At 30.7% G+C, this 14,868-nt stretch overlaps 1 protein-coding gene across 1 annotated transcript; it reads left to right on the forward strand.

Annotated features, from left to right (window-relative positions):
- Positions 1-3,357: 3,357 nt before the first annotated feature.
- On the forward strand, positions 3,358-11,579 carry LOC134690311 (ras-related protein Rab-43-like). Its single transcript, XM_063550285.1, has 4 exons — positions 3,358-3,604; positions 5,227-5,410; positions 6,081-6,226; positions 7,346-11,579. Exons 1-4 carry the CDS (start codon positions 3,404-3,406, stop codon positions 7,451-7,453), a joined length of 639 nt encoding a protein of 212 aa, XP_063406355.1. The 5' UTR covers positions 3,358-3,403; the 3' UTR covers positions 7,454-11,579.
- Positions 11,580-14,868: the final 3,289 nt, after the last annotated feature.

Consider the following 14,868-nt stretch of genomic DNA (forward strand, 5'->3'; position numbering starts at 1 on the left):
TATCTTTAACCAAGGATTTGTATAGCAAATATGCAAATCCTTGCTTTAACTTAGTAGAATACTTGGTGATATTTACATGAAAGAAAACAACAAGTGATTAAAAAATATGTATATTGGCACTCACACCACATCTTCCTATATCTATTGTTATTTATAGAATTAAATTATGTTGTGGAGAGCAGTTGGTGTCAACTGATCTCTGTAAATTTCAATGGTTTGACTTGCTACAACAACTTGTGGCAACATGTTCCATTGAATGATTGTTTGCGGAAAGAATGACCATCTGTAGCTGTCTTTAGAGGTGGATATTTGCCGAAATGTTTGAGTATGTAATTTTCTTGTTCTAGTATCTGATGGTATGAGGACTAGTGATGGGATTGCAATGAGTCCATGGATGACCTTGTAGAACATGATAAGTCTGGTTTTGAGGCGGCGCTCACTGAGTGAGGGCCATTGTAGTTCGTTTAATATGGATGTAACACTACTGGTGTTGTGGTAATTGTTACATACACATCGGGCCGCACGCCTCTGTACCATTTCTAGCTTATTTTTATAATCTGCTGTGTGTGGATCCCATAGACTACAGGCATATTCAAGTTTTGGTCTCACTATTGATTGGTAAGCACGGGATTTGATACTGGAGTTTTTAAGTTTCGCCTAAGAAAGCCAAGAGATTTATTTGCATTTGTTGTATTGAATGTTCCATTTTAAGTTAGACTGTAGGGTTACGCCAAGATATTTTGCAGATGTTACTAGTTCTAAAGTATGGTTATGAAGGATGCAATCGTGTTTAAATGGTTGTTTTTTTTGTGTGATGGTTAAGATAGTGCATTTTCCAGGATGGAAGGCCATGAGCCAATCAGCCTCCCATTTCGCTGCTGCGTTAAGATCTTTTTGTAAATTTGTGCAGTCTTGTTGACATGTAATTTCTCGGTATATAATACTGTCATCAGCGAAGAGTCGTAGTTTGCTGGTATTCTGGAAAATCATTAATGTATATAAAAAAGAGTATAGGCCCAAGGACAGTTCCTTGGGGGACACCTGATGTTACTGGTGCTGTATTTGATGTTATTCCATCTATTACCACTGTTTGCGTACGGTCTAATAAGAAAGCCTGAATCCATTTTAGAGTGTTACCTTGAATGCCATAGTATTTTAGTTTATAGAGTAGACGTTTGTGGGGAACCTTATCAAAGGCCTTGGCAAAATCCATAATAATGAGGTCTGTTTGTATATTTTTACTGTTGTTGTTATGAAGTTCTTGTATAAATTGAATAAGTTGTGATTCGCATGATCTGGATTTTCGGATACCATGTTGGAGGTCGTAAAGAATGTTATTTGCCTCTAAATAGTTCATGATGTTACTTGTCACTATGTGTTCCATCAACTTACAACAAATACAAGTGAGTGAAATCGGTCTATAATTTTCAGCCTTGTATCGTTCACCCTTTTTAAATGCTGGTGCAACAATTGCATGTTTCCAGTCTTTTGGTGTTTTTCCCGATTTCAGAGATTTGGTAAATATGGTGGTAAGTATGGGTGCTATTTGTGCTTTTAGTTCTTTTAATACACGTCCACTGATGTTATCTGGACCACTTGCTTTGTGTGGATTAAGTTTATGTAGCAATTTTTCGATACCTGGTGTAGTGATGTTTATATCTGGCATTTTTGTGTATGGGCTTGGACCCTTATCAGGAATATTAGATGGTGGTTCCTTAGTAAATACTGACTGAAATTGTTGGTTAAGGATGTCTGCTTTTTCAGTAGTGTCTGTAACAAGTACACCTTCTTTTTTCAGAGGTGCAATTCCTGTATTATCATTTCTAGTGCTTTTGATGAACTAAAATAGCTTTTTTGGTTTTGTGTTTGTGAACTGATGTTGGTCCGGTTCATTGATTGGTAAATCACAAATAATTTGTTCTATGTAGTTCCAGTATGTTCCAAGTTCACTGACACTGAATATAGTGCACATAATAATTTTCAGTTCTTTGTACATGCAGCCCTGGAAGCATTTTTGTATAGTCAGTATTCACCTCAGAAACTTACAAAACCTTTAAATAGACTGATTAAGAAGGGATATAATTACGATACTGTTGTCAAGTCATTAAAGATTGCATATTTTGGCGTTAATATTGAGTCACTGATAAGGTCTTTGCGTCGGAACTAAAGACATTTATTCTAAAAACAGTTGTTGGCATGACACGGGTTATGTTCTTCTCATATATGCTATGATGGTATGATACTAAACCCCTAACGGGAAGGATTGTGCCTGATGTTCATATGATGAAATCATAATCTTTCAGTCAGTTTAATTGAAGTCTGGAGCTGGCATGTCAGTTAACTGCTAGTAGTCTGTTGTTATTTATGTATTATTGTTATTTTGTTTATTTTCTTTGGTTACATCTTTTGACATCAGACTCGGACTTCTCTTGAACTGAATTTTAATGTGCGTATTGTTATGCGTTTATTTTTCTACATTGGTTAGAGGTATAGGGGGAGGGTTGAGATCTCACAAACATGTTTAACCCCGCCGCATTTTTGCGCCTGTCCCAAGTCAGGAGCCTCTGGCCTTTGTTAGTCTTGTATTATTTTTATATTAGTTTCTTGTGTACAATTTGGAAATTAGTATGGCGTTCATTATCACTGAACTAGTATATATTTGTTTAGGGGCCAGCTGAAGGACGCCTCCGGGTGCGGGAATTTCTCGCTACATTGAAGACCTGTTGGTGACCTTCTGCTGTTGTTTTTTATTTGGTCGGGTTGTTGTCTCTTTGACACATTCCCCATTTCCATTCTCAATTTTATTGTATAATGTGATACTTAAATAAATGGGATTACCCTCCTGAAAGTCAATTATCATTTCTATTACGATATTAACTTTTTAAACATGCGAATTTAAAACTGAAAAAAACCTTTGTACTCCCAAATAAAATCATTATGAATTAAGGCCGTTTTACTACATTTATAATGATGATTTTTTTGCGTATGTTTAAGGGTATTGCTAAGGTCACTTTGGAATGTCCGAAAATAGAACAAAAATATTAAAATGTCATTTTAATGGAAAATAATATCCGTGGAATAGGTACGTAGTTGTCATATATTCTCGAATTTTGCATTTTGGTATTAGTATGTATTCGATTTTGAGTTGCCTCCCTTACGCATTACAATTTCAACAAATATTGTAGTTAATTGAAGATTTTTATTCTTCAAGTTTGTGCCATTCTTAAAAGCAATGATCGATCCCATGTTCTGAGCTCAAACATATGTAAAACGACCTATCTAATCATTTTCTAGAAAACGTCGACAAATTTGACAATATCACTTCCGGTAGAATCAGAGGTGAGAATATTAGTCATATTTCCGGTTATTCTCGTCATGTCAACAAAAGTCTGTTAATATTCCGATGGCTTTTTATCCGTCATCAGCTGATACAGATGATTCTTTTGATTTTCTTTTTAAAATTGTGTTGATAGGTGATGCGGGAGTTGGAAAAACATGTGTAGTTCAGCGTTTTAAGTCAGGAACATACGTTGAAAAGCATGGGAGTACCATAGGTGTTGATTTCACAATGAAAACATTAAAAGTTGATGGGAAATTAGTGAAGGTTAATAGTATACCTCTAAACACATAACTTTCTCGTAAAATTAATCTTGTTGAATTTGTTGTTAAAATTACTTGAAGGTTTATCCACAGTCACACATATCATAGATGTTTTGGGGGCAGAAACATATGCCAGTCCACTGGTATGCGTTATATTGTGTTAATAGCCGATCCGCTGAGAGGCCTGTATCATAAATGTTTTGGGGCGGAGATATATTCAAGTCGACTGGTATGACTGGTATATTGGATTAATATCTGCTAGATCCGCTCTTAACACAATACACCTTATCGCTTATGTCCCCCATTACTGGATATCACACAAGTTCCCCGTAAAATGTTGACATAACACAAAATATCTGATGCCAAAACACAAAATATCTGACGCTACAATGGAAAAGTGATTGTTGTATGCGTCAAAAGTTCAAGCAGCTGGGTCAGCCGGGATTAGAGATAAGGTGTATGTAAAAGGCGTACAAGTATCTGGCATATATTTAGATCGGCTACATGTATATAAACACAATGTACATGTACAATGCATACCAGTGGACTGGTATATATTTCCATATTAAAACTCTTGAATTGAAACACAACAGTCATGATGATTACAGATTTAAGATCAAGTTAAAAATGCCATAGGCATGATAGGTTGTTCTGACATTAATACAGAGAAAAAATATGTTTGGTTAAATACAATGTAATAGTTTTCTTTTCTGTGGGTGATACATTTATATGTACATTTATCAATAAAATAAACACAGTTTTACTTTTCACAACAAGTGTTGACAGTTTTGTCATGCTCTGTTAAGTATATCCATTTATTTTATTATTACTGTTTGTATGGATTTTTGTCGAGCCTTCAACTTTTTTTGAAAAAGCGGGACATAGCGATACTACATTCAGTTGTTGGCGCCTGCGGCATCCACAAATATTCACTCTGTGGTTAAATTTTTTGAAATTTTAATAACTTTCCTAAACTATCATGGAATTGTACCAAACTTGGTCAAAAGCTTGTTTATCATGTTTATAGTAAGATAGTATCCAGAAGTAAATTAAAAAAAAAATGCTGTTTTTAAAATTTTCCTATTTTACTTATTAACAGACTTAGTTTTTCTGCCAGGAAACATTACATTACCTCTGTGGTGAAAGTTTAAAAAAAATAATATTAATAAAAATTACTTTCTTAAAGATTATCCTGGATTTGAACCAAATTAGGACCGAAGCTTATTTATGACTAAAAGCTGGTATCTAGAAGGGAAATTAGTTAAAATTTTGTTCCTGTTTTTCCATATTTTATTTATAATAAATAGACTTAGTTTTTCTTTTTCTTTCTTACAACTGTTTGCAGTTAAAGTTTTTAAAACATTTATTAGATTCATAAACTATTCCAGATTTTTTCAAAACTCAGACAGAAGCTTCTTACAATGAAAAGATAGTAACGAGAGGAATATTTTAATTAATTTTTTCCTCATGTTTGTTGAGGCTGCTATGAACAGCTATAGAAGGCGAGACACTGGGTTCCGCGGAACCCTTACAAACTTTTAATTGAATACAAATATTTTATTTTATAAATTGTTTTGACAATATTCCATTCTCAATTTTATTTTTATTATGATGTATAATTTCCAGCTTCAAATCTGGGATACTGCTGGCCAGGAGAGATTTCGTACGATCACACAAAGCTATTACAGAAGTGCCAATGGTGTTATATTAGCTTATGACATTACAAGAAGAGAATCTTTTGAAGATCTACCTCGATGGTTAGAAGATGTCAAACGATATGCTGGTGGTAGTATAGTTCAGTGTTTGATAGGTAAGCAACTTTCTGTTTTTAGGAGCAATACGTGTGTATGAAAGGAAGTAGCTGTTGAGCAATGATGAGACAGCAACCCAACAAATCAGGTCACCATAAAAACATAATTCAGTCAACATATGGTCTTCAAAAATAATGTTCATGTTTTATGGTACATGTTAAAAAAAGCTTTAAATGTGCTTTTTTTTCAATCCTTCCTGGTTTTCAGGAAACTTTGACAGATGCTCCCTCATCACTGTGAGATTCAGACACTTCAGTCAATATTTAGGTACAGTCTGAGGTATTTTTATTTACAGGGCCTAATCTAGGATTTTTAAAAGGGAGAAGTGACTTCTCCTTCCATGAGAGAATTGGGAGAAGTGAAATACTATTACTATTTTGTTTGCCATTGTTTGCATAGTGTTTTCGTGAACATCATCAAGGGAAAATTGTTTTAATTGTGCAGTAAAAAATATACAACCAGTCTAACAATCAATCAATCAATTAACATGATTAATATCAAAAGATAAAGAAACATTGATGACTTAGGAATGGCTTGTAAGTGTTTGATGGGTAATGCTATTATTGTGTGTAGTTTTATGTTTTAAAATATCAACTGTGTATAAATATGATGAATAGGTATAATTTACTTAAATTTATATTGTAAATGAAAACTTTTCCTATTTTACAGGTAACAAAAGAGACTTGGAACATTTAAGAGAGGTGAATACTTCTGAAGCTAAAAATTTTGCTCAACAACATAACATGATTGATGTGATTGAAACAAGTGCTAAAGAAAATACAAATGTGGAACAAGTCTTTTTAGAAATGGCTACAGTAAGTTTCAACCTCAAACATGTTAAAAAAGACTGAAATGTTTTAATCTGGTACCTGGTCCTACCTGTAATTGTAGAGTATCAAATAAATGAAGGTTGGTCTCAGATGGAGAGTTGTCTCATTGACAATAATACCACATCTTCTTATTTCCTACAGTAATTGATAACCTTTAAGAAAACTTTATCACTATTTTGTGCATTTTTCTTTTGATCTTTTTTTGTGATAATTTTCATATCATGCTTCTCGCTTGAGATGGAAAAATTATCGCTAGAAACTAAGGAGGCCATGTGGCGTTGCTAACGAAATTGACATGAAATTGACGACATCGTCCTAGGTAAAATAGCGATAAACAGATTATCATTGGTCATCCCAACTCGGTGGCTTTTCTCACTTTCGCTGTACCAGCTCAAGGGAGAAAATAAATCTTGTTGAGATCACCAACGATAATCTATAATTATTGTTTAATTTGAGTACCTGGTCCTACCTGTAATTGTAGAAATATATTTATCGATCTATAAATAATAAAAATTGGTCCCTGGTGAAGTGTTGTCTCATTGGTAATTATACCACATCTTATTATTTGAATAGTCATAGAATGACCTTTTGAAAGTTGTGAACATTTATTTTTAAGTGATTTAGTATCCTTTAAAAATAATAAGATGAGTTTGATAACCAATGAAACTCTCCACCAGAGATAAAATGCCATGGAAATTAGCAACTATAGGGAACAGTACGACCTTGAACAATGAGCAAATCCCATATCACATATTAATGTAAAACAATACAATTTATGTACAAAGCAATAAACAAAAAACATATGATATATGGTTCCTAATTTCGGACATGGTGCAAAAGTACAACATAAGAACAAATTACAAAAAGCAATTAAAAATTGTGTAACTCATCAGATTGATACAGATTATTACCGTTAAGGAAAATCACAAAAGATACAAAGTACAGATACAACTGTACGAGGATAATGACAGATACTGAAAACAAGCAAAGCCCAAAACGACTACATGAAGTTTACATAAATTTATCTTGTTCATACCCATGTACATGTAACATCTATACCAAAGTATTAACTCATCATTATTATAACTTAATTTTTATCATCAGGAATTAAAGAGAAGAATTGGTGGAGATTCAGGATTAGCCAGTTCAAAGTCCGGTGGAATTAGTCTGAATACACAAACAGTTGGTGGAGGTGGTTCATCTTGTTGTTAATACATGTAGCTTTACAGAAGATTATTGTTATTTGATCATGTTGATTGTGCATATGAAGAATGACTGTATAAAAAGTTAAATAGTTCAACATATGAATGATTATAAGTTGTGTATGCATGAGGTATGATAGGTTTTTTCTTACAAATCTTTCAAGTAAATTTTTCCCAAAATGGGACCATAAGTGTAATTGGTGTCAGATGCTGTTGTGATGTCTTCTAATCTTATCAAGTTGTGGGTTAAATGTTTGTACATGTAGTTGTATGTTAAAGGAAGGTTGTTTTACTTTACACTAAAACAATTGATAAAGAAATAGCTAGATATTTATTAAAAAAATATCATTGAATGCCAATCATTTGATTTAATATTACTACTTTGAATTCTGGTCCTTTAGTAATATAAAGAATTAAAGAGTACTGTAAAAAAGTTTATTATTGCAATTTCAAAATTTTGTGTCTTGTTCAAGTCTCCTATCGCTATCTCCCATTAAAATGGATGAAAATATTTCATGATTTTATCTTTTATCATGTTTATACTGAAATTGGCGAAAAGAAACTTGACAAAATTTATAGATTGTGATGCCTAATTGACAACTGAAGGAAAAACTAAGTATCAAAAGATTATGGTAGAAAAAAGTTTTGAAAAATTATTTCACTATGATCCAGTTTTATTTGTATTAAAATTAAAAATTAAAATAATATTTTTTCAGTATTGGGATAACTATGTTTGTTATTTATCTGGATTAGATTTTTTAATCATAGTTAATAACTTAATAATAGTCTTTTTATAGCAGACATTTTAAGACATATTATATCTGTTGTTTTTTGGCTGTCAAACAAAAGTGCAATATTGTTCCATAATATATATAAATAAAATATAATTATGTTTTGATATTAAGCATTTTCAAAATAAAGTTATTTTTACTGAATGTGCTAGTCGGTTGTGTATTAATATAATATTAAAATGAAATTGTACTAGTTTAATTGATACATATGTGTTTACATGTATTAAAAATTATTTTGGTTGGTCTGATTTTCAGATTGAAAGTTATATTGGCTGTCCTTTAGTAATTTTATGTTAAATAGATGAACTGTGTTTTTTTTGGTGTCTCTTAATAAAAAGCTATATCATCTATCCTACCAGACTATTGTAAGGGACTGTTAGATTTATATCAGGGTACATGAAATAAAACTGTAATCAACTATATTTTTTTCTTTATCATTATTGATGCTTGTGTGCAAGTGTGAGCATAGAAATGTATTATTGATTTAATTTTTCAAACTTCATTTTTGTGGTATTGTAAGGAATTGAAAGTTCAGATTTTTGGTCACAATATTTTATCTATAAGAAAGTATGAAGTAAAATGTCATAGAAACAAAATATGTAACACTGGTGTTAAATGCAGCTTGAAGACAAATGTATAAAATAATGGATAACGAAAAAATAGATATTTTTTTTCATTAACCGAAGATAAGCTTCTTGAGTGTACTAAATTTGTTACCGGTATATTATTCCTCTAAAAACTGCCTTATGACCATACATACTGCCAATTGACCCCATCCCTGATATCTTGCAATGGTAATTAAAAATTTACTTTGCCAAACATTTTAGAAATATTTTATGAATATTCCATTTAAATATAAATGATACCTTTGATAATTACATAGATCCTGCTATACTTTGAAGTAATGATTATCTTGCATGTGTGGGGTATGTATGAATGCATGTTCACATGTGAGTTATACATGTACATTTCTGCTATCCTTAAACATGACATGAAAACATGTAGAACATAAAAGACATAAAAAAAACTACAAAGCTTAATAATTTGTATAATTATTTATGTCAAACAATTTTCAAATTCATAGCTTTTAATTCCTACTGTGACCGTGATCTTTAACCTACAGAATGCAAAATGAGAAGGGGTCTTTTCAATACAATGGACATTATCAAAGGTCTTTAAAAACTTCTAAAAAAATAAGGTGATACAGACAATCTAAATTTTATATCTTAATGCTTTGTGCTTCAGGTTTTAAATTCCTTTTTTGTCAAACACATTGATTAATTTAAATTTATATGAACACATTAGTTGATCAGTTATCATAAATTATACTAGTAAAAAAACTTCATCTGTTTATCAGTAACCATCAGTTATAAATTAATTTTTCAAAACATATATTAATTGTAAGATGAAACCCATGTCTTTCAGGTGTAATATGAGTTTGATACTTATTTCATATGAGTGATGTCGCATTGTTTTTGAAAAGTAGTCACATTTAATAACTTCCTCTGTGTTGAGATAAACAGTAGTGGCTTGTGTAGGGGTCAATTCCTAATCATTACACAGTTAAGCTAATTCTGGATTTTACTCTTCCCTTTTATAAATTTAAGAATTTAATATCTCATTGTAGAAAGTGTCATTCTAGATCTGCAGACAATTTGCCTGTATAGAAATAGCTCAATAGATTTTAAATCATGACAAATTGCATGGAAATATATGTAAAATGTCTTCTATTTCAACATAGTATTTCTTGATGTTTTTACAAATAAACAAGACATAATAAGTATAGTCTTACATAACAGAGTTTTGTATATATTGATATGTATTCTTCTTAGAATTAACTTTGTAAGTGTACATGTGACAAGTTTTCATTCTATTACATTTTTTTTATCAACTTCAAACTTTTGAAAATATTACCACTATGGATTTAATTTACTTGTTTATTTTATCTGGTCCTTTGGCACATGTAGTTTATGTTTTTTTATCTAAAATTATTTAAATAATCATTTCGAGTAAAACTAATAATATTTTGAAAAAGACAGAAATTGTGTCGCAGGCAGTGCAAATGGTTCCTTATATAATTATGCATTAGTATACTAGAATATCATTCAGTTTTATCACATCACTTCTGAAAAATCATGTTATATGTTTACCCCTTTTAGCATGTTTAGCTTTCTTCTGGTTGTCATCTTCTAAGAAATAAGAAAGCTAATAGAACAGAAATTTCTAACTAAATGGAAAAGTTTTGACTCTATTGTTGATCTGAAATTCAAAAACAAAAGCCAGTAATTTTTTTAAAACTGTATATATATTTATTGTTTGTATGTAAAAGATCTCATTTGCATCTTTACAACTCTTCTTGATTATAAAATTCCAAGATTTATGCTACTGTTTTTAGGATATAAACTATCTCATTCTTTTGATGGTTCTGAAAGAGTAAAGTAGATAAAAATTCCAACACAATTGTTTATGCTACTTTTTAGGAACTTTTTATCTCAAACTTTACATGTAAAAGTTATTTATTATAAGATTTAAGATTTTGGTGTTGTCAGATCAGAAATCCATGATGTCTACCAAAATAAATGCTTTTAAAGCTTTTTTATAAACTGTATCATAATAAAAAAATTATGATGTTTTAAAAAGATGTGAAATTGGCCTAAGCTTTTGCCACTGGAAATTAATTGATCAAAAATCAATTATGAGATAAAAGGACCTAGATATATATGTTATTTTGTGCTGATCATCCATATAAATTAAATGCTAATTCAGAAGGTTAAATTACTATTATGTATTATGATTAGATATATTTTTTATAGACTTAATGATATATGTTCACCTTAAATCTATAAAAGATTGCAGTATTATATTCGATTTTGTCTCTTTGAATATATTTCTATTTAACTTACATAATTTATTGTATTTTGTGGTAGTTAGACATATTTTGTTCTGGTCTGTGAAACAAGAGATTTTTTAGTTTATATTTATGGAAATATAATGTTCATGTATGTTTTGTATAGTAAGTTGGACAATGGTAATAAAAAAACTTTCATTTTTTTTATTATAAATATCAATTAAAACAAAGTTTTAGATTCCCTAACATCTTTTGTTAGTATATAAGTGCAATTTAGACTAAATCAAATGCAAATTCAGGTTTTCATATGTTAACATAGCTGAATACAGTATAAAATGTGTATTTAGGTTCATGGTTAAAACTATCACATCTGTAATTTATGTTTCTATATGATGATTATTTTATTTTTATTGTTTTTTTGTTGTCCTTGAAATATGAATGATTATACATGGTATTTGATTATACCAATATTAAAAATGAATACAAGTTCTGCTGTACTTCTGAGTTTTGTTTAAATGTGTTTTTCTCTTTGACTTGCGTATGGTTTGTGTGATGAATAAGTTTACCCATTACATACATATGTATGTACCTACAAGTAGGACTACATTCAGATCAGAGGAAGGTAGAACATATATCACACTATGTTTACCTTACGTTATATTTAAACATTCACAAATAGTTAACTATGGCTTGCTAATCACTGCATCTTATTTAGTATATATGACTACAATATATGAGAGAATTTCAGTATTTTAATGTCTCGCCAAAGATATCTGAGGGACATAATGTTTTTCAGTCTGTCAGTCCATTAGTCAGTCAGTCCATTAGCCAGTCAGTCTGTTAGTCATACACAGGTTACAGGTTAGGCTAGTTTGTAGTATCATCGACCTGAAACGTAGTACACAGGTTCAATATGAAATGATCTGTTGAAATAGTTATGGAAAATTTGGGTGTTGACACTGTTTTCACAGTTCTCTGATCATGAACAGTTAATGGCTTATAAAGTTAAGATAAATTGTATTTTGTGGACACATTCAATCCAAACTTGGTATATATGTTCATTATTGAGTGTACTGTTTTAGTTACTATATGTGCCAAATAATGATTTTGGTCATTTTTTTTTATGATTTACTGATTGTTAATCAAGGGTCTTACAAACTTTTATGAGAAATCTGGTAGCCTTCTTCAGAAAAGTTGATGTAATAGATGATCCACTCCTTCTAGTTTAAGGCTTTTAATTATTATCCATAGCTGAAGTATGGCTTTTCGTCCACCATAGTTTGGTATCATCAGTGTTATTGTAACCCCTGTACAAGGTTTTTATAAAATCACAGCAATACTCCGGATCTGTCATTTTGCAATCGGTTTAAAAATCGTAAACATTAGTCACGAAAACATTCGACAGCCAGAAAAGTTTACTGCTTTATATATCTACTACATACTATTATGTACCGTATAATAACACACACAAGTCCAAACAAGGTACATGTAAAATCTGGTACTAGTATTTGTAAATATATATAATCTATAGACATGAATAATTTAAAATTAAAATTCCAAAATTCAGGTTTTGTGTGTGTGTATATATACACGCAAATTAACTCTTGTTTTGTGTACCACTTTGCGATAAAGATTAACACATTACATTCATGTTTATTAAAATAAGCATGTGTGCAATCTTTAAGATCAAATATGTTTGCCACCATTGACCAAAGCTGACAATAGAAATATATAACATTTTATTTTACTGCCAAAAAAACCCCCAAAAAACCCCAAATTCAAAATAAATTTAAAACGGAAAGTCCCTTATCATAGGGAAAACCAAAAGCTCAAACACAGCATACGAATGGAAAACAACTCATAATTCTGAATTGGTACAGGAACTTCCTTATGTAGCAAATGGTGGATTAAACATGGTTTTATAGCTAGGGAAGTTTGAAGGAGAGATTTACATGAACGTTATGTTTATGCTATTCTTTTGTTCTGTTGATAACTTGATGGAATTTAAGAAGAAAGTACAATTCAGACTTGAGTTTAAATATATGAAACACGGACAAGTTAAACAAGTGATGTTCAAACTTTCAAGTCGAAAAAAAAACGAAAACGACGTAGCAAGAACCCCACCAAAAACTGATAACGATGATTCTAGAAATATATTTCCTGACCATTTTCCTCGAAAATTATTATAACTATTAATTTGAGTAGAAAAGGAAGCTCAACATTACACATCTGGGTTATCATCTTGAGTAATTGACTGCCTATTATCCTCATCATTCAAATAAATGCAACAGTAGTATAAGTTTGTTCAAAGGTCATAAATTGATTGAGAGAAAACAAATTCGGGTTACAAACTAAATCAAAGATTACAAATACCTAAATAATTCCTTGGAATAATCCTTGTATGTAAAGGAACATGGGGTTTGACATTAAACATCTGTCTGAACACAACAGCATTTATATATAAGTTTTCGTTTTGAATAAAATATACACAGTCAAGCAATATGTTGATGTTACGAGCTGATTGTAATTTTTGCATTTGTCCTCTTGTGCTGATTATTTTCAAATTATTTCCACCTATCTTTCAACAATCTGATAATGTTTTGGCTACGATGACGAAGGTAAGTTGTACATGGTTTGTAAGGAAAAAGCTTAGAATTGACACTAATGATATTTAGTCACCATTTTCCCTTGCCAGTTTCTGAATAAAGCGTTATGTTTGTGTTCTGCGTGTGCATGTGTATGGAATCCGCATCTTCCATAAATTTGATAGTTATGCTGATGAAATATAATCTCTTTTTTGGTGTAACCATATTTATTTGATACAAAAAAATTGCAAAAAGGGGGGGGGGGACAAAAGTCCCCAAAAATTGGTCCAAAGGAAAATTTCAGTCCATTCAAGTGATACCTTTCCTGAAACCATTGACTTTTATTTACCAAGAGGTTAATAAAAAATCATATGCGATCTGCTCATAATTCCATACAATTGAATTGAAAAGTTCAAGGATCAAATCTTTGTTGAAAAACAACACAATTTTTACACCTATGGACGTTACGGACTGTCCAACAGATAAAACGCATATAAAACACGCAAAAACAATCTTGATAGTGATATAAACCTACTTTGAAAGCTATATTATTCTCCAGCTGTCTAAATATTAATTTTATTGTACAAAAACGTTTATATTTAAAATTCAGAAAGTGGAATACTAAAGACCAATATTATTTTACAAAGGGATGGATTCATTCTCATATGACTAAACACTGAAATTTTGCTTTAAAATGGTCAATTCGTCATGTTATAAAAAGTCTAAAATGATTACAAACGAATTCATAAAATGAATACTGGCTTATTTAAGATTTTTTAACTCTACTAAATTTGGATGTGTTTTAAAATTGTATTTTCAGGTTGATTTATTTGAATAGTTATTTTTTTTTATATATATTGTAACATATACTGGCAAAAGTAAAATCACAATAGTACGGAATTCCGAGGAAAATTCAAAACCCAAGTCCCTATAATCAAAGCTAAAACACATCAAACGAATGGTAAACATTACTATTGGAACAAGAACTACAAATTCGTTTCGAAGCACCATAGTTTCTCTATGGGTTTAGGAGTTCTCAATTTAGTATTTATTTGGCCGTTGTCTGTACTGTTTTTATTGCATACTTGACATTAATTTTAATATATAATTCTCCAATTGTATGCTAATGTTGAATTTTTATTATATTGCGGATAACATAAATTCCATACTAATAAAAAAATTAAATGTTAGTATTTAATTA

This window comes from Mytilus trossulus, chromosome 1 (assembly GCF_036588685.1).
Source record: "Mytilus trossulus isolate FHL-02 chromosome 1, PNRI_Mtr1.1.1.hap1, whole genome shotgun sequence".
Classification (NCBI taxonomy): Eukaryota; Metazoa; Mollusca; class Bivalvia; order Mytilida; family Mytilidae; genus Mytilus; species Mytilus trossulus.